The sequence below is a fragment of the Coturnix japonica genome, chromosome Z, assembly GCF_054131305.1.
Source record: "Coturnix japonica strain WE chromosome Z, WE-NBRP24, whole genome shotgun sequence".
Taxonomy (NCBI): domain Eukaryota; kingdom Metazoa; phylum Chordata; class Aves; order Galliformes; family Phasianidae; genus Coturnix; species Coturnix japonica.
The window spans coordinates 34,103,780-34,122,800 of record NC_140702.1 but is presented as its reverse complement, the minus strand read 5'-3'; the positions used below and the strand labels follow the sequence as shown (position 1 = coordinate 34,122,800).

The window sequence follows — 19,021 nt, the reverse complement described above, 5'->3', positions numbered from 1 at the left end:
CCACTCTCTATTTTTGTTGACTATACAGGGGGGAATGCAGCTGCTGTGTGGTCATGACTTTGAAGTAGTCTTGGTAACAAACATAAACTTTTTTAGTGTATGTTAAATATTTCCTCTTAAGCAAGGTTATTTTTATTTTAATTTGTAAAACTTCTCTGCATAGGCAGAAATTTGGTATTTCGGTTTTCAGAACTCAGTGTTGGAGCTGTATTTTCAGTGTTTTAAGGTTACCTCGAGGTAACTGTTAAATTACAGTGTGCCCCGAGTAATTTTAGAGCAGAGTCTTAAGTACTTAGAACTCTCCTAAAATATTAGCAACCATATATAAAGAGGTTTACCATTGTGCTCTGGGATTTTTTTTTTTTAATGAATGCCTTTGCACAGTATTAACGTGAAGTTAGTCTTCAAACTTTTTGGGGAAAAAAAAATAAAAAAAATACTGGTGTGAATTGGGAAAATGAAGGTTGTTTAAGCAGTCAGTAGCGTACCTAGTGTAAAAACATAGTTTTTTATTGTTATGTTCATTATTGTTCTAGTAAGAGTTTGATCTGCTAAACTTTCCACTATCTACCTGGTGTGAAAAATGAGTGTTTTTTGTGTGTGTGTGTGTGGTTTTTTTTTTTCCAGTGTGAACAGCCAGACTGTGGAGGAGCGAGAGGTCCTTCAAGCCATAAGGCACAGTTAGAAAGAGAAGAAACTGATTTTCGTGATTATTTTAGTGATGATGATATTCTGGAATCATCCATGAAGGAAAGTGATAGGAAGAAGCCTTGCAGCACATATAATGTAATGAAAGGAAAGAGACAGCTTTCCTTAGTGCAATGTGGATTCTCTAACTTGTTGCAGAGAGAAATTGAAGCTACCAAAAAAAGTGGTAATAATGACTTTCATCGTTCAGGTTCTGATGGTCAGACTATAAGAACATGTATCAGCAGCAAGAGAAATGATGTTCAGAAATGTGAAAACTATGTGCGCATTTTGAAGCACAAGAGAGCTGCTTACTCACCAAGTGGAACTGATACACAAGACATGCATAGTGCAGATTGTCTTGTTTTATCAGATTCTGAAGAAGTGGACAGAGAAAATGAAGATCTAAGCATTTCAAGGCAAAGTGATGTAGTAATGGAAACTGAAAGCAGTTCTGAAGAAAACTATGATGTCGTCTTTCCTACCCAGTTTCCAGCAAATGACCAAATACTGCATACTAAAAAAACTGAATGTCAGACATCAGCATCTGAAAATTTTGAAGAGTCACTAAAAGAAATAAATAAGTTTGTACTTAAGGAAGAATGTATGGAATCCAAATTGCCTAGAGCTGAATCAAATTTCAGCAAAATTGTGTTTTTTAAAAACATGAAAAACAGTGCAAGAGGCTTGAAAGGTGCAAGCAGTGTAAGTGATGAGTCTGATGATATTGAAATTCCTTGTCATTCTGAATCAGAAAAGTTAAGAACATTCAACTCCGTGAAAGGGAAACGAAGGCATACACATAGTGCACTAGGCAAATTCTCAAAATCTCCGCCTCAAAGGAAGAAGACTTGGAGAAAAGAAAAAGAAAGTGATGCTCGTAATATAGATGAATTTTCATCCTCTGAAGATAACTTACAGGTTGAAAAGATTCATACCCAAGAAAAAAGGTGTAAGTGTAAAAGACAGAGATGCAGAGGTCAGTTCATATCTAAAATGCTCCATCCTGTTCAGGATAGGATGTACTCTGTTGCACAGATGAAAGCTAATGATTATGCTGTGCATAGAAGTTCTACTGATAGAGCTCAGTGTGACCGTCAGAATCAAAATGTGGGATCAATGGACAGATATTTAGGTAATTAGTCGTGTAACTTCCTTTGTTTGGGTTTTTTTTGGTGGTTTTTTCTTTTTTCTTCTTTTTTTTTTTTTTTTTGGTTGTTTTATTTTTTAATTTTAAATAGTCATGTCTCTGCTGCAGATTTAAGTTCTTCCTTTTATATATTATTTTGTTAAAATGCATTAATAAATGCTCTGTTAACTTATTAAATATGTCTCTATTGCTCTTTTTACCTGTTAGCCTAACTGTTCTGTCTTCCAAGGAACTGGGCTTCTCTGTAATATTTTTTTGAATGTTTACATATCTTTTAAAAGATGTGAAGTTGAGAGGTTGATTAGGAATTCACAGATTTAAATACTTAAACTGTAAAACCTGAAAAGTCTGGACTGGGATGGTATGAATTTCTTATTTTCCTAAATTTATATATATGACTTAGAGTTTGAAAAACCATGTGGAAGATTTATGTTTGATTTGTGATTTATCTTCAAACACAGATATTGCTGCCGTTAAATAATAGATGCTTGAAATATATCCTTTCTCTATTTGAAAAAGCCCCATAATGAAATGACAGCAGCAGCACTGAACTATCTGGATAAAGCTAACAATTGTTCTTAATTTAATAGAGCTGAGAGACCTAGTGTTGAATGAAATTGTAACACAAGTTACAAGTTTCAAATAAAACGTAACTGTTGATTAAATTAATTGCAGTATCTTTCTTGAGTTAACTGCGTGTCTTGAAAGTTTTGGAATAACCCAAATCTTTGATCTTTTGCTTTTGTTGTATCAGATGGGGTTCAAGAAGTGGCATATATGCACTCAAATCAGAATGTGGTTGGATCAAGCAAGGCTGAGAATCACTTGAGCTGGTGGGCCATGCGAGACGTATTTGAATTGAAGCAGTTTTCCCAGCTCCCTGCTAATATAGCAGTCTGTAGTGCCAAGGTAAAGATAAGTATTTGGAAACATTTCTATTCTGTATTTATCTGAATCTTTCATTGTAAGAAGTTCTAACATACTTGTTTTTCCATTAATGGCCACCATGAATGCTCATTGTCGCTGGGCTTGGGAGGAGGAGGCTCAAATAGTGGTCCAATAAATTACATTTGTAGGTTTTGTTTTGTTTTGTTTTTCACATTGGTCAGCTCTGAAAGAATGGGGGTTGTGCAGCATAACACCCTCTGATTGATTTTTGTGAGAGTAATGGTAGGAGTGAAGACAAATACTAACTTGTAATCAGATTCTGTACCATCTTGGTGTGATTTGAAACTTTAAAATCTTCACTTTCACCTGGACCTAGTAGACAAAAATTCCACTTTCAACACTTGTGCGAATCTCTATGGCGTAAAAGTTGAATGTAAGTCAGGTTGAAGCTTTTATTTTTTTTTTTTAGGTTGGAAACATGGTTGCTATAATGTGTTAAATTAATGGTCATTGTAGTCTGTCCTTACTGTTTGAAACATAAAACTAAAGGTCAGGGGGAGTACTCTCTTGCAACAAAATATAAATTTTGTGGTTTTCATGGTCACGCATCTTGTTTAATTACATGTGGAATACATAAAATCTGGAATAAATTGAGGTATAGTTAGTACGATTTTGTTCTTATTATATTGTGGTTTTAATTTACTGTAATTATCTTTGATGTTGTTTGCTTTCTGATAAATATTTGCAGTTTTCTAGACTGATTCACAAGTTAAACCACAGATCTATGTACAAGTAATGGATATGCAGTTCAGTCTTTATGAACATTCCGACAATCACCATAGAAATTGTAGACTTAGTCATTTGGAGTATTGATCATCTGCAGTGAACATTTCTTTGAATGTTACTGATGTATTGTAATTAGTTGAGCCATTAGCAGGGATTTTTACACTGGGAAGATCAGACCAGACCAGCCAACAAAAGTGAAGCCTCTTCAGTTCCAGCACATTTGCATTAGAATGTCCCTTCTTAACAGAAAAGCGGGTAAAAAATACTCAGAAATGCTGTAGAAAGATGCTTACTTAATGGCAGTGGCTAGCAACATAAATAAAATTCAGTATAAATAAATCAATACTTTTAAGGGACTACTTTGTGCAAGGGTCTGTTGATCTGTATATCTCCAAAACTGTTTTGTGGGAATTCAGCCATGTTGTTTGTGTAACTTAGATTCTATTATTGAAGTTTGTATGACTTACAGGTATTGCAAATTAACTTATTTTGATTGACTTGTTAGTCAGTTTAAGGCATTTTGGAAGCGACAGTAACAGCAATTCTGTTGGAGAACAAAGTAGGCAGGAAAAAACAAAAACAAAAACATCAGTAATTATGGAAAAGTTTGCCTCTTGATTTCATTTCCTTTTCTTACTTTGACATAAAGGCATTAATCTAGGAATATTCCCTAAGTTGCTAGCTTTTCTTAAATGTGGATTTTGGAATTTCTTTTTCTGTGTTTTGAAAAAAAGCCATTACAGACTCATAGAAGTATTTGAAGAACTACCGACCTAGAATGCTACTGCTAATATTTTCCTTTCTTCATTATTTTAATTTCAAAAGGTGTTCTCTGAAAAACATTCCTCTGAGAGACACATCATTTCTGCTCTTTCAGCCATCACTTTTTTCCTCATAGCTTTTCACTTGTTTGACCTTAAGCCAATGAGAAACATGTCTGAGTAACTAATAGTTTTGTCCTTAAGAGAGTGCTGATTTCAAGTAGGATTCTTTTTAAAAATTAAACTTTACAGATTAAAATGTTATTACGTGGAATTTTAAACAATTACACTTTAATATTATGTCACTATCTTAGGGAAGTAACTATAGTATAAAACACTGGAATGTTAACTGTTACCTGATAGTTCTTAAAAGAATTATTCAGCTGAAATTTCTTACTGATTTTGCTTTGTAGCATCATTATTCTAACAGTGTGTCTAAAATGGTTATGTAGCCATTTGAATTAGCACATTCTTAAATAATTTTTTAGTGTATTGAAACTCTGTTTGATAGTATGTGAGTGATGCTTTAATAGTATTTATTTGATTTTGAGCATACATAATAAAATTGTCTATTTTGTAAGTAGGAGTGTTTGCAAAAGGATATTTTTATTTCATAGATAAGCCTCTTTTGGACAACAGTAAAATATCCTTTGTGCTGTGCATGTTGTTCATGCCAACTTTATCTTCCTGCTTTGTACTACAATCTGTAATGAGATGTTTCTGTCTCTAATTACATTTTTTCATGTAATGATCTCTGGGAAAGAGATGCAACACTAAAAACCAGTGGAATATTCCATTGATGTGGATGTGTTATATGTTTGGAAATACTGTTTTACCTGCAAATCTTGAAAACAAGTCTTAACCATTGAAACTAAGGAACTCAAACAAAATTGTGGAAGTTAGGTGAATAATTACAGAAAAATTATGATGCTGGAAACCAAATTTAAAAAAAGCAATCTTGTTTTCTACCTGCAGTATATAAAAGTAGATTCACATTATCACTGAAGCATGAACACTAAAATAGGAACTTAAGTTTCCTACAAATTGCAGCAAATGAGAGGACTCCTCTTTCAAAGGGAGAGTAGTTACATGAGAAGTTCCCAAGAAGCCAAGGTAGAAGGGAAGGAAAGGGAGTTTTTGTCTGTCAAATGAAGGCTTTGCAGATATGTAGATAATCCTACTTAAGAACGTGGGTAGCTAATTTAAAAATAAGCTTGGATTTAAAAAGATCATAAGAATTTTAAGATTTGAAATTTACGACAGAAAAAAATATCTGCCTAGATGATAGTTTCTTTCCTTGACTTCAGAAGATTTGTGTTAGAGCTGAACAGTGGGCTCAAGTTTTAAAGTTGAGGTTTCAGCTGAACATGTTTTCTGTCCAGTTGTCAGTCTGTCCTTAATGTTGCTTGTGCTAGGGTTCATATATCTCAGCAGCCTTTTCTCTGAAGTGATGAAACATAATTGGTTAACCTGCTTTTGTTTTGTAACTCTATGGTGTAGGGGAATTAAGTCTTGTTTCTTTTTTACAAAGAACTGTTCCTGCTAATATTCTTACTTTCCTATTTCTTTTGTGCTTCATGTTGCAAAGCTCTGCTGAGATACAGCTTGAAGTTTATGTTGTGGTTTAAACTTACAGGCAGCTAAGCACCACAAAGCCATTTGGGGAAAAAAAAAAAAAAGAAAGAAAGAAAAAAAAAAAGTAGAACTCGTAAGTTGAAACAGAACTATTTACTAAGACAGAGAAAGAAGAAAAAAATAATAGTAATGATAATTACTAATGATAATTATAATTATGTGGTGCACAACACAAGTGCTCACCAGCCAATGACTAAGATTTTGAGAAAAAGGGACTGAAGATTGGAACTTGCTGTTGTATGATAATTGCCCCTAAACTCATAATGCTGTTCACGTGGAAAGGGCAGGAGCATCAGTGAACAGATGTCTGTTTAACAGAGGTGCTAAAGAGCCTCAATATTGTAGACAAAATCAAGGATTTTTGTTCTGCGAAGATAAATGGCTGAAAAAATTCTGGAGAAACATAATCGTATTTGAGTATAACAGTGCATTTAAAGTAATTTCCACTAAATCTATCCTCTGTAATTCTGAAAATACGTTGTACATCTCAGAACCTAAGTGACTCTCATCATTCAGGCTTCCCTCTTGGGTTGCAGTTCGTAGTCCTAAACGGAAGACAGAAATGAGAGTCACCTGTCTGGTACCATCGGGCACAGAGTATCACATCAGGCTTCAGTGTTCTAAGCACCTGAAAGTAGAAAATGCCTATAATTTAGTGACAGATATTCCAGTGAATATTACTGCAAGATGGTCTTTGTTCCTTCCTTATTCAGTTAAGCACAGAAGACATTTAATCTGCTATTTCACAGAAGATTATTTGTAATAAGTGATCTTCTGTAGAAATGTAAAGGATGAAAGTTATATTAGATATACTAGAGCAAGCAACCTGGTTTTCCTTTCCATTTTCTGTGAAACTTTTAGGCCAATTGAATGACACTCAGTCATTTTTGTTCTGCATTTCAGTTTCAGTTCAAGTCTATTTACAAGTCTGTGCAAATAGACTTGGTTGGAAACTCTCTTATCAAATGAGTGAGAGAGTTTCTGTGTTGTTTCATCTATTGAGAAAATACTTGGTATTCATCTATCTTAGATAACTACAAGGTACTGAAGAAAGATATTGGAAACAAAAACTTGTAAAATAAAAAATGGGAATGTAACCTGTTGACCAGACTTCATGTTCTTTTAAAGCTACAACATAATTTTTAGAGTAGATGTAATGTTACTTTAGTCTTCGGAAAAATAATAACAACAAAAGGCCTGAAAAGTCATTCACATGGTGTTTTCTTAATGATTCTTTTGACATTATTAATTTTGTGGAAGAAAATGAAAGTTTTATCTTCTCAAAGTTCTTAATCATCTTTTAGGTATTTCTAGATTGTTTTTTCCCTAGTGGGTTCCAGGCAACAAAGCTGCATGTAGCATAGGAACTTGTTGCTTTGCCTTTTAGGTAACTTGCACTGTTTTTTAGAAGCTTTTTCTTAAATACATTAAGTAGTAGCCTCTGAGGACCAAGATTAAATGTTTTCTTATAATGTATCTTGTCTATTCAGAATTAAATGACTGCCTTCCTTAATTTACCATATATTTTTCCTGTTAAGTGGCAAAAACAACCTATGGTAAATATTTTACGGAGGTACAGAAGTCTGAAGTAGACATCCTTTACTTCCTGTAAAACAGAACTTATGAATTATTTCTTCAGTAGGAATCTGGCAGACATGGAGAGGGTTGGACTATGGGGAAGACTTTACAGAAGGCTTGGTCATTTTATTAAGAAGTCAAAAATATGAACTTGGTATACTGAATAGGTTGAAAAATTGATTATGTCCTTCATTGGAGCTAACTTGCAATCTCTAGTATGTGAAAAACTGTTAGTCACATAGAACTTTTACTGTACCTATTGAATGTGTGGAGTCTTTTATTTTAGTCAAATGCATATTATCAATTTAAGTTCACTTAGTTTTTACTGAAAAGAAATGTACAAAGACAGCCATTCAATTGAGGATTAGTCACTGTGGCAACAGTAATGTGGTGACTGGAAAGGGAGAGCAAGTATTCTCCTTTCTGCTTCCTGCCAGCTGTCATATTCAACCTCTGTGGCATGAATTCAGGCCAAAATATAGACTGTGACTAGCTCTAAGAAACAATATCTGTATCTTTGTAAATTGGTACAAGAATCTCACTATAAAAAAACTTAATCCTCTGAGTTGGATGACAGACGTTTGGCAGTCTTGCTGGTGTTTGACAGAGATGCTTTGTAGTAAAACCTGGATTAATGGTAAACCCTTCTTTATGTTATTGCAATGTGGTGTAAATGAGAGAACTAAGCATGCTGTCAGTCTAAGAAAAAAACATGCTCTTTGTATTTCCAGTGTGCAGTGCTGTTGAGAATGCTGTAAATGCAAAAGTTGTGTTATTAAGAAGTCCTCTTAATCATATCTGTATTACACTGACATTTTGTAGTTTGTTTAAATAAAGACTTTGTAGCAGCTATAGTAACTCTGATTCCAGTTTGGTTCTGCCGCTTTCAGATTCAACATGTTTAGATGATTATTTACAATGAGTAGGCTTTTGGGAGATAACATTCCCTTATCCTTGCTTTTCTGGGATAGGGAAGTCTATTTGGCTTTAAAATAATTGTTCCCAAATGGCTGACCTGTAATGCTGCCTTATTGACATTACTGTTTCAGTTTACAATGGAATTAACTGTTTCAGTATGGTTTTCAGCTGGTATTTTTAAATAGGATGCATTCCTATCTCATATTTTGTGAGGCATGTCATTGCATTATCTGCATGGTGTGTTTGCCTGAGTACTTGATTTGGTGCTTTTTAATGAAGGAGTAGGAATACAAAGGAAGGTAGCTACAAGTCCACAGATTTCTGCTGGAATAAATGGTTGACTTAGTTTTGAATTCTGAGACAGGCTATCTCATTTCATCTCAAGAGTAACAAGTAAGTTAATTTGCAGTAAGGTGTTCAGTGCAAAATAAGGTGATAAGATTTATAGTTGTTTGCTTTGTTTATAAGTCAGTAAATTAAATGAAACTGCTACCGTGAGAAATTTTTGCAGTTAAGTGTTTAAAGAAGAAGAAACAGTGTGATTTGGAACAGAGAGAGAACAATCCATCCTCAACTGGTGTAGTAGTCTAATTTCCACTAGCAAGCAAAATATAGAGTTCACTGAGTCCTTACTCTACATTTAGGTGACTAAAAAAGGTGACCATGACAAGCAAGGGAAACTTACTACAAATTACTCTGATATCAGCAGGTATAGCTAAACACTCATCTTTCCGTACTCTGGTAAACATAAAAGAGTATGCCCTGCTTTCTGTGCTGGCAGAATATTTTGGCTAAGTAATTCGAAAGTGGGATAAAACTAACTTTATGAATGTTATTTCAGTGATAATTGTTTCATCATAAAATAGGTTTCAGTTGATGAGTTAGAAGGCAGACATTGAAAGGGGAACAGGAAAAAAAGCGGTTTCTGAGTAGAAAGAATCAGTGCAGAGTAAATGAGTAACACATGATGTCATATTCAAAAGAAAGCAAAATATTGGTGTGCTGGAAGTTTTGACTGAAGTTTTCATTTTTTTAAACAACAGCGCTAGGAAAAAGAAATGAAACATTTTCATCTAAACTGTACTTAGAACCTTAGCCGTATATCATTCAGAATAACAAACTTCAGATTGGAGCTTTAAGATGCCATTGAGACATTTCAGTTATCTGTTTAAAAATTAAAATTAAAAATAAAAAGTCAGTAGTTTGGGGCTGTATTTAAATTATTTAAATAATAAATTAAAACCTTAAAAATATTTTCAAGTTCAACAGAATAATTTGTATTTCAGCCTGTGTGCTATTTTAAGTAGAATTATCGAATCACAGAATCACCAAGATTGGAAAATACCTAAAAGATCATCCAGTCCAACTGTTCACCTATTACCAATAGCTCCCACTAAACCATGTCCCTTAATACAACATCCAGTCTTTCCTTGAACACCCCCAGGGTCAGTGACTCTACCACCTCCCTGGGCAGTCTGTGACCACCCTTTCTGACAAGTAATACTTCCTAATGTCCAGGTTGAATCTCCCCTGCTGTAGCTTGAAACCAATGCCTCCGGTCCTGTCACTAATAACACAAGAGAAGAGACTCCCAGCTCACTACATCCTCCCTTCAGGAAGTTATATAGAGCAATAAGGTCTTCCCTGAGCCTCCTCTTCTCCAGACTGAACATTCCCAGCTCCTTCAGCCTCTCCTCATAAGGCCTGTGCTCCAGACCCCTCACCAGCTTTGTTGCCCTCCTTTGAACATGTTCCATGGCCTCAATGTCTTTCTTGCCGTGAGGGGCCCAAAACTGGACACAGTACTTGAGGTGCGGCCTCACCAATGCCAAGTACAGGGGGACAATAACCTCCCTGTTCCTGCTAGTAACACTGTTTCTGATGCAAGCCAGGATGCCATTGGCCTTCTTAGCCACCTGGGCACACTGTCGGCTCATGTTCAACTGTGCATCAATCAGTACACCCAGGTCCATTTCCTCTACGCAGTCTTCCAGCCACTCCGCCCAAGCCTGTCATGTCACTCAGCATTGTTGTATGGTAATTGTCTTTTGTTTCAGAGAGCTTTTTTCATTTTCAAAAAGATAAAGTGAAAATATAGGAGCCACTAGCATTAGCTATTGCAACTTTTGTTAACTTGTACCAGGTAATTTATTCTTTTCTACCTTCATGAAAAATCTCTGATCAGCTAATTTGGGTAGAAGAAGAGGAATAGTGTGTGTACAGTGAAATTTTGCTGCTGTTTTTTTCAGGTTTGGCAATGCTGGTCACTAAAGTTTTGTACCTCCAGAGCTGAATATGTTATTTGTGAAGTTATTTGTAATTATCAGGATTTTTGACAGTATTTTTGATTCTTTACAAAGATAACTGATTTTATGACTAATACCGTTTTAACAAAACTTTTTTTCCTCAAAACACTTTTTAATTTCTGTGCTTGAAAAGATGTATAAACAAATATATTGCTGCCTTATATACTTTGGTCCTGTTTAAGAAGCGGCTGATAAATGTACTTTTTGGGGGATTTTAAATAGTTTTAAGACAGACACTGACGTGATTAGGATAGCATTCTACAATAAAATGATACAATCCTGATTTCCTGAAAGAGTGACAAGTACACTAGATCTTATTACACTGAAGTCTGAATGCTAGAAATACTTTTTATAAAAAAATTCTATCAAAATATATTTTAATGCTCACATTGCTTTGTTCAATATTATCCACGCATATATATATATATATATGTATATGTATGTATCTTAAGTTAATAGTTCATATAGCATGCAGAATTAATGAGGTAACTCTAGAATGTATGCTATAGATGATATCTGCTATTTCAGCGTTAATTTTGTTTTTATTATCAGAGCATCGCTGGAAGATCAGGAGTTTTTTTGGTCTTAATTGTAAACTTGGTTTCAGTTTTGTTTACTATAATTTAATAATGCAGTTAAATTGTGATGTTTGGAGTAGCTCATGTAGCTTAAACAGAGAAAATTTATGCCTGTAGGTCCCTTAGTTTTGACATTTTTCTCTATGCTAGTATGAGGTTATTTGCCAAAGTAAGGTATTGTGAACAGCTATGAGACCCTAAAGCAGAAGAATGTTTTGAACAGCCTGTGGAATTAAAGGAAATAGATGTGGATCAAATAGGAGCACATTGGAAAGAAACATTGTAGATGCAAAAAAAAAAAAACAACAACAAAAACAAAACCAAAAAAAACCCAAAAATTTTGAACTGCAGGTGTCAAGGTGTGAACCCTGTTTTTTCATCTTTTGGACAGTATCTGTAGGGGGACAGAGGATATCGCTAAGCAGTTCTGTTTTTTTTCTTGACTTATTGGAGAAAAAAAAAATTACAAGGATTTAAGAGTTTCTGAGTTGTCTGTCAGTGTGTCATGCATCAGTATGTAACACAGACTTGTTGAATTCTCTTGATGACCATTACAATTAGAACTTTCTCCATTTAAGAATCATCACAACGGCTACAAAATGTTTTAATCTTATCTGTATTCTAGTCAGTGTGTAGTTGATTCTTCTTCATCTTCAAGTAAGTGTAGTACTGCTTTCCAAGGTATCTTTACAACTTTGATTATTTTTGTTAGAGGTTTTGATATTAACAAAAATGTTCTTACCTTAACTTTGATAACTATAGTTATTTATCCATAGTGATTTATTTACACATAATAGTGCACCTTATATTGTTAGTGATATTCATTTGGTAGTGTTGTGGGTTATAGTTTTTCTTTGAGTGTTAAATTACTAAAATTATTTATGATTATATACTGTGCAGAAATTGTGAAACACACTAGTAAGCACAAAGCGGTGAATCGAAATAATTGACCAGTTTTACTAAATAAATCCATGAAAATACTATGTATCTACTTGGAGTGCAACTTACAGAGATGCTCTTCCTTTCTATTTTGCAATAGTATTTCGAGGTTCTGAGAATAAGTATTTTTATAGCACTTGTTAATGCTTTAGAGAATGTAATGATCTTTCATAGCATATTTGGAAAAATATCCCTCTTTGCTCTTGGGGAACTAAGACTTCCCTTCACTGTCCCAAGGAAGCATGTGGCATAATAGGGAGCTTTCAGTGGATCTTTGAATCCCAGTCTTAGAGCACAAACTGTAAAGTCCACGTGAAGACAAAATATCATCCTATCAGACACAGCTGTTTTGACAATTTGTATTTCTTGTTTTAGAAAACTAAAGAAAAGCCAGAAGAAGTGATAGCGGGGAAGAACATTATGAATAGAGAGCATGGAATTATGGTGAACAGTAACTGCTATAACTTGTACCTTTTGCATCCAGTGATCCAGAGAATCACTAAAGTACATAGGGTGGGTTCGGTCACCTTCTTGATTGGAAAGACGCCCAAAGAAATCCGCAGGTGAGACTTTTTTGGTGAGAAGAAAGTAAAATTCTAAGCTTGAAAAATTTATGTTCTCTTTGTTTCAGCTCTCCCCAGGGAATTCTGATGGTTTTTTTTTTGTTTGTTTGTTTGTTTTTTGTTTGTTTGGGGGTTTTTTTGGTTTTTTTGTGGCAAGAACAGAACAAATGGGGAACTTCCACTCTTACTTTACTGAAAGTAGCATAATTGACTACCAAAATGAATTTAATAATAATTACCACAAATCAATTTAATAATTGTTGGTTTGATCTGTCACACATTACATCACTGTACAGATGTCATCACCACAGTATTCATGGTATATGCACCATGCAATACAACAAACTAATGCTTAAACTGTACAAAAACAACACATTTTTATAGTAGCCGACTCTGACAGCTTACTGGTTTTGTCTAGATTTCATCACTTTCATTGAAAGACTGTAAAAAAATTAGACATTTTCTATGTTTTTGTTAATGTGGAACTTAATGGTTTTGATACTTGTTTAACAAGTTAATATGATTTAATAATATCCCCCGGAAAAATAAGAGTATTTCTATCTCCTCACTTTTCCTTTTTCTCCAGGCAGTTGCTATTAATAATAATAATGTTTAATTTCTGGTGCATATATTGAATTCAAGAACAACAACCAGGTAATATGTGGAAAAAGGAAAAAACTGCTGTCCTACAGACTAACCTGTGGAATTGAGATCTTATACATATTTTTCAATTGTCTTTTTGACAAGAAAATTACTTCATGATAGTCAATATCCAGATAATGTTGTTCAACTTTCTTCCTGTTAGCAAACTGATTATAGCTACCAAAACCATTACTGATAAAGTGTCAGACTTATTTAGGTACTGAAAATTTTAAACATGTAAGAGGTAGGCAGAGATTAACTCTTCCGGCTAAAAATATTCAAAACTGTAATCATTGTTATCGTTGTTTATTGAGATACAATTTTCAAAGGCAATGAATAGACTTACTTTATTAGTCAAATCTAGCAGGAAGCCTAAACACATTCTTGCTTAAATGTTGAGTCAGATGTTAGTACCTGGTTGCAGTTAAACACTGTAATACTTTAAAGTCCTCTGTATGATGAATTAAGATGACAGGATTCCTCAGCTTGGTCTGCTGTAGCTGTAAAGATTGATTGGGAAACTGCATACAGTGGTTAGTGGTTGTGCTTAAAGAGGTAGTGGGAGCCAGTCACTAGAGCATTATTTGGGGCTAAGGATAATTACATCTCATTGTCCTTAGCCTACTGGAGCCCTTTTAGAGGAAAGGCAGTATTTCATATCCTGTCTCTGACAAGGACGCACAAATGCACACCTTCAGCCTTCAAGCCAAGTGTCTTGACCCTAGACTATGATTGAGCTTGATTAGGGTGATCTTTAGTTAGAGAGGCTTCTTAGCACTCCTTAGTTAGTTAGAAAGAATGGCAGAGACAGTTTCTGCCTCCTTTGATGGTATTCACCAAGCTCTTATTCAGTAAGTTTTTAATAGCTATACTGCCCTCTTCCCCTCCCCCTAGAAATCCAACTGTTTTTCTAAATCCTTTCAGCACATGAATACCTTCTGAATTCTGGCTCTTTGGCATGTAGTCTAACCTACACTGAAAGCTGATGTGTCTTCAGAGCATGAGCTCAGGAAATCACTTGAGATCTTGGGTTTCAGAATTAGTTCTTCTAAGGACATTATTATTTATTCACTAATAAAAACAAATATGGTTCCTAAATAAAGAAGTTACCTTTCAGCGATTACTTCTTGGGGTATGTGAAGTAGAACAGTGTAATTAATTGTTTAAAAGCTTCTTTTGCACCTACTTTATGGTTTCAGAATAAAGCATTTTTCCGTTCTGATTCATTACAGGAGACAATTTGAGGAAATTGTATCCCACTTTAAAATGGGATCAATGAAAGAACTTGCGGAACATATTGCAAAAGCTACATCAGAATCACGGCGGAAGTTGCTGAGGGAATTTTATGTTTCAAAGCATCCAGAAATTGAGTCCTTGTTTCCAGTGGATGTACCAGCACAGGTTGCACACAACTATGAAGAAGAAGATGCAGCTGCAAGAAAATCAAGGAAAAGAAAATGTGTTGTTATTTCTGGAAGATGCAAGTCTGGACCTTCATCAGATGAAGAATTTCTTCCAAGTGGAACTACAAAACTGCAGAATCAGCAAAGCTGTGAAATAGAGCAACTTCGCAATAACTCATGCTTGCAAGATACTATGTGTGTTGATGCAAAATATAAACAGTCACCTACTGCTGCAACTCAGCATACTGAGAGGAGTAACAATCAGGCATTCAAGGATTTTGTGGCATCTGGTTCATTAAACAGTAAATCAGAAATAATTGAGGTCCTGTCTGTAAAAAGCTCTGAAGGACAGCAGGACCCAGAAGTAGCAGAAATGCCAAGAAAAAGATCACCGTCTCTGTCAGAAAACAGGGAGAAAAGAGCTAAGACTGACAAGAAGTCTTTTGTGGACTTACTTGGAGATACCTCTATTCTCAATGTTCTCTTCAGAAATGGTGGGAAAAAACCTACAGAGTCACCGCAGAGAATCCCTTTGGAGCAAATAGAAAAATCAAAGGATAGACCAAAAGATTTCTGGGACATGCTGAATGAGCAAAATGAAGAGAGCCTTAGAAAGCTCACAGACATGACAGTTATAGAGGACCTATGTGAAAGAGCACCTCATCCACCACTGACAGGAAAGACACAGGTGTGTGAAAATTCTCTTTGGAAAGAAAATGAAAACTTTCTATGGAAAAGATACAGTTCAGATGGTTCAGATGAACCATCTTCTGCTACATCTTTTAATATAGTAAAATGATAGTTTTCTACATGAGTTGTGCTAGAATTGTTTTAGTTAAATGAACATTAAAATATGTACAACTTCAGTAATATGCAACAAAACATGATACCTCCATAAATTTGAAGGCAAAGTGATGAATTCCTATTTATGATAACCTTGATTTACATTTTACATTGCCTGTACTGTATATTATTACTAAGCTATGGCAAACTAAATTAAGATTAAATTATTTTAAAATATTTTGAGTGCACTTGCTTTGTTGAACAATGATAATAATCCTAGATCTTAATATTCCTGATGATATTCCTGGCATTGGTAGTAGTACTGAGCAGTTTTCTCCCTTTGCTTACATTTTCTATCCTCACACATCCTGTCAGAATCTATGTTAACATGATTTTGATTAGTCTGACTGTAAAGCTGTTGAGCTTCTAATATTTATTTAATTATTTATTTACTTGGTATTGTTCGGCAGTGAGTTCTTCATGTTAATGTGAAGGATGACCTATTTATTTATTTATTTATTTTGTTACCTGACACTCTTGGTGTGAAATACCCATCATATTAAACGATGGCGCACATCAAATTTTATCTGTCATGACACTTCCTCTCTCTAATTGATTTATATAGACTTCTGTTATGTCACTGTTGGAAGGTGTGGTCTGGACAGTTCTTTAGTGTTAATAGTTTTTCTATGCAAGGAAGAATGTTTCCATTTTAAAATGTGTGTTTTCTAGTGAATTTCAAGAACACCTTAGTGACATTCGGTACTTCATACTCACTGTTGTCTCTGTTTCACACATGTGACCATTTGGTATGAGAATAAATGAGTGAGACAAAAATGAAAGCTGTAATTTCTTGCTCAGCACAAATGAACCAAGTTTCCTTTTGTGAGCATTGCATACTGAAAAAAAATTTTAAATTTTAAATAAAATATTTAAATATGATATCTGATTGCATGTGCAGTTAAAATCAGACTGCATCACTGGCTGATTTTTTTTTTTCTTTTTTAAATTCTGGCTTGTGCTCTTAAAGAGCAATGAATTAACTTTTTGAGGAAGTTAATCAATTGAATTCATTTTGCGGTTGATACTAAATACTACTCTAAAAATGTACTTTAGCTTCCATTCAGCTTCTTCCAATTGTCAAAAGTTTTGTCAGTCATGTTATGTGTAATACAGTTATATATTTATAATTCTTGTTGTGTGCAAGAGACTATTACTGCACCTTTGACTCGAAGCTTGCTGTTGGACAAATTCAGCAGATGGACAAGTTCAGACAAGTTTTGGCAAGTCCAATATATCTTCTTTCTGCATACTTGAAGGTCAAGGGCCAGGAGAGATAAGCAACCTTGAGCAGCTGCTAAATGACGGATAAGCAGCTTTCTGTGCATAACCATCCAGAGTACCTGCACGCCCACAGGTGCTGCCTGTAAGTGCCCAGGAATGCCTCCCTGGTAGAAGAAGGGGATAAAAAAAGGCCCTTTACAACTAAGGAAGCATGTTCCCAGTATCAGATGTCTTGCGGCGTGATACTTGCCTGCTGCCTGATTCTCCCAGGCCTGCTGTTGGTTGCCCACTGTTTATCTGCTTGCTGCCAAAGACTGGCCATTCTGCTGCTGCCTCCCCCTGTGCCCTACATTGTCCTGTCAGAATGGCGCGCAATGGGACACTGCTGGACCCTTGGTGTTGGCTATCCATGATTTACCTAATTCTTGCTCTTTTCCTATCCCTCATATTTATCTGCTTTCTCTAAATTGGAGAAGTATGAATTAGAAGGATGCACTGTTCAGTGGATTAAGAACTCGTTGGTTGGTTGGTTGGTTGGTTGGTTGGTTGGTTGGTTGGTTGGTGGGGTGGTGGAGTTGCGCTTTATGTGAGAGAGCAGCTAGAATGTATTGAACTCCACCTGGGGGAGAGTGATGTAGAAGTCGAGAGCTTGTGGGTGACAATCAAGGGCCAGGCTGGCAAAGGGGACACTGCTGTGGGTGTCAGGAGGAGGAGGTTGATGGGGCCTTCCGTAAGGAACTGGAAGTAGCATCACGATCCCAGGCACCGGTGCTTACGGGGGACTTCAGCTTTCCAGATATTTGCTGGATGAGCAACATGGCCAGGCACGCACGGTCCAGACGGTTCTTGCAATGCATTAAAGACCACTTTCTGCTGCAGGTGGTGGAGAAATCGACGAGGGGAGGTGTGTTACTGGACCTTATTCTCACTAAAAAAGGAAGGACTTGTGAAGGAAGTAAAGGTCGGGGGCAGCTTGGTTTGTAGTGACCACGAGGTGGTGGAGTTCAAGATCCTGAGTGGAAGAAGCAAAGCAAAAAGTAGGATTGCTGCCTGGACTTTAGGAGAGCCAACCTTGATCTCTTCCGGGACCTACTTGGAGCCATCCCGCGGGCTCAGCAAAAAGAACCCTGAAGTTCAGAACCCTGAACTTCAGGAGAGCATACTGAAGGCTTTTTAAGGGATTACTGGGTGAGAACCTCTGGGAAGCCATCCTTGCAGACAAAAGGAGTGCAGCAGAGCTCGCAACTCCTTAAGGACTCCTTTGTGAGAGTGCACGAGCCCTCAGTCCTCCAATATAGGAAAACAAGTAGGGGAGGCAGGAAGCTGGCCTGGCTTGGCGAGGGTCTGCTCTTCAGACTGAGGGGCAAGAAGGACATGCACAGGTAGTGGAAACAAGGACGCGTCAGTCCAGAAGAATACAGAGATACTGCCTGGACGTGCAGAGATGGGATCAGGAAAGCAAAGTCACAGACAGAACTGCACTTGGCAAGGGATGTGAAAAATAACAAGAAGGAATTCTAGAAATGCAGTGGTCAGAAGAGACAGGGCAAAGAGAGCTTACCAGCTCTGAAGAATGAGAAAGGAGAACTGGCCACAGCAGACGTGGGGAAGGCTGAGGTACTCAGTACGTACATCCATAAATGACGGGGAATTCTGAAATTGGTGGCAGAGTTGTTTCTGTTTCCTCTGGAGAGCTGAAATACAGCCACTGGCAGCCCGGGGAGGAGCTTTGCTAAGGTGCTTCGGGAGCAGGGTAGCCACGGGCGCCGCTGAGTGTCCTCCTCCGGAGCTGCTGCAGACAGCCCTGCTCCTGCCAGGCTGCAGTGGCCTGCCCGGGCTGAGCTGCATTGCTGCCTCTGGGGAAGCTTTCTTCAGCTCCACCTCCAGAGATGGGGCCGCTGGGGCTCTCCTTCTCAGGCCAGCTCTGAGCTTGTGCTTTTCAAACAGGTGGGGACGATCTCCCTTGAAGTAGATTTAGTAGTCTAAGAGTTGCTACTGTTTGAAATAGGAGTCCTAGGACTTTTAATGGCAGAACTGGAACACGGGCATTAAAAATGGTCTCTTGGACGCTTTAGGCCGATCACAGCTTTGTGATGCAGCCGTATGAAGTCGTAACAACC

At 36.4% G+C, this 19,021-nt stretch overlaps 1 protein-coding gene across 5 annotated transcripts in view; it reads left to right on the top strand.

Moving 5' to 3' along the window:
• ERCC6L2 (ERCC excision repair 6 like 2) overlaps positions 1 to 15,854 on the top strand; it is a 48,279-nt gene extending 32,425 nt beyond the window's left edge. For all 5 annotated transcript variants that reach the window (XM_015849301.2, XM_015849299.3, XM_015849298.3 and 2 more), the window contains 4 exons: positions 628 to 1,822; positions 2,592 to 2,746; positions 12,602 to 12,789; positions 14,664 to 15,854. In XM_015849301.2, coding sequence (XP_015704787.1) covers positions 628 to 1,822; positions 2,592 to 2,746; positions 12,602 to 12,789; positions 14,664 to 15,633 — 2,508 coding nt within the window. In that variant the 3' untranslated portion in view covers positions 15,634 to 15,854. The remainder of the gene's footprint in view (positions 1 to 627; positions 1,823 to 2,591; positions 2,747 to 12,601; positions 12,790 to 14,663) is intronic.
• Positions 15,855 to 19,021: the final 3,167 nt, after the last annotated feature.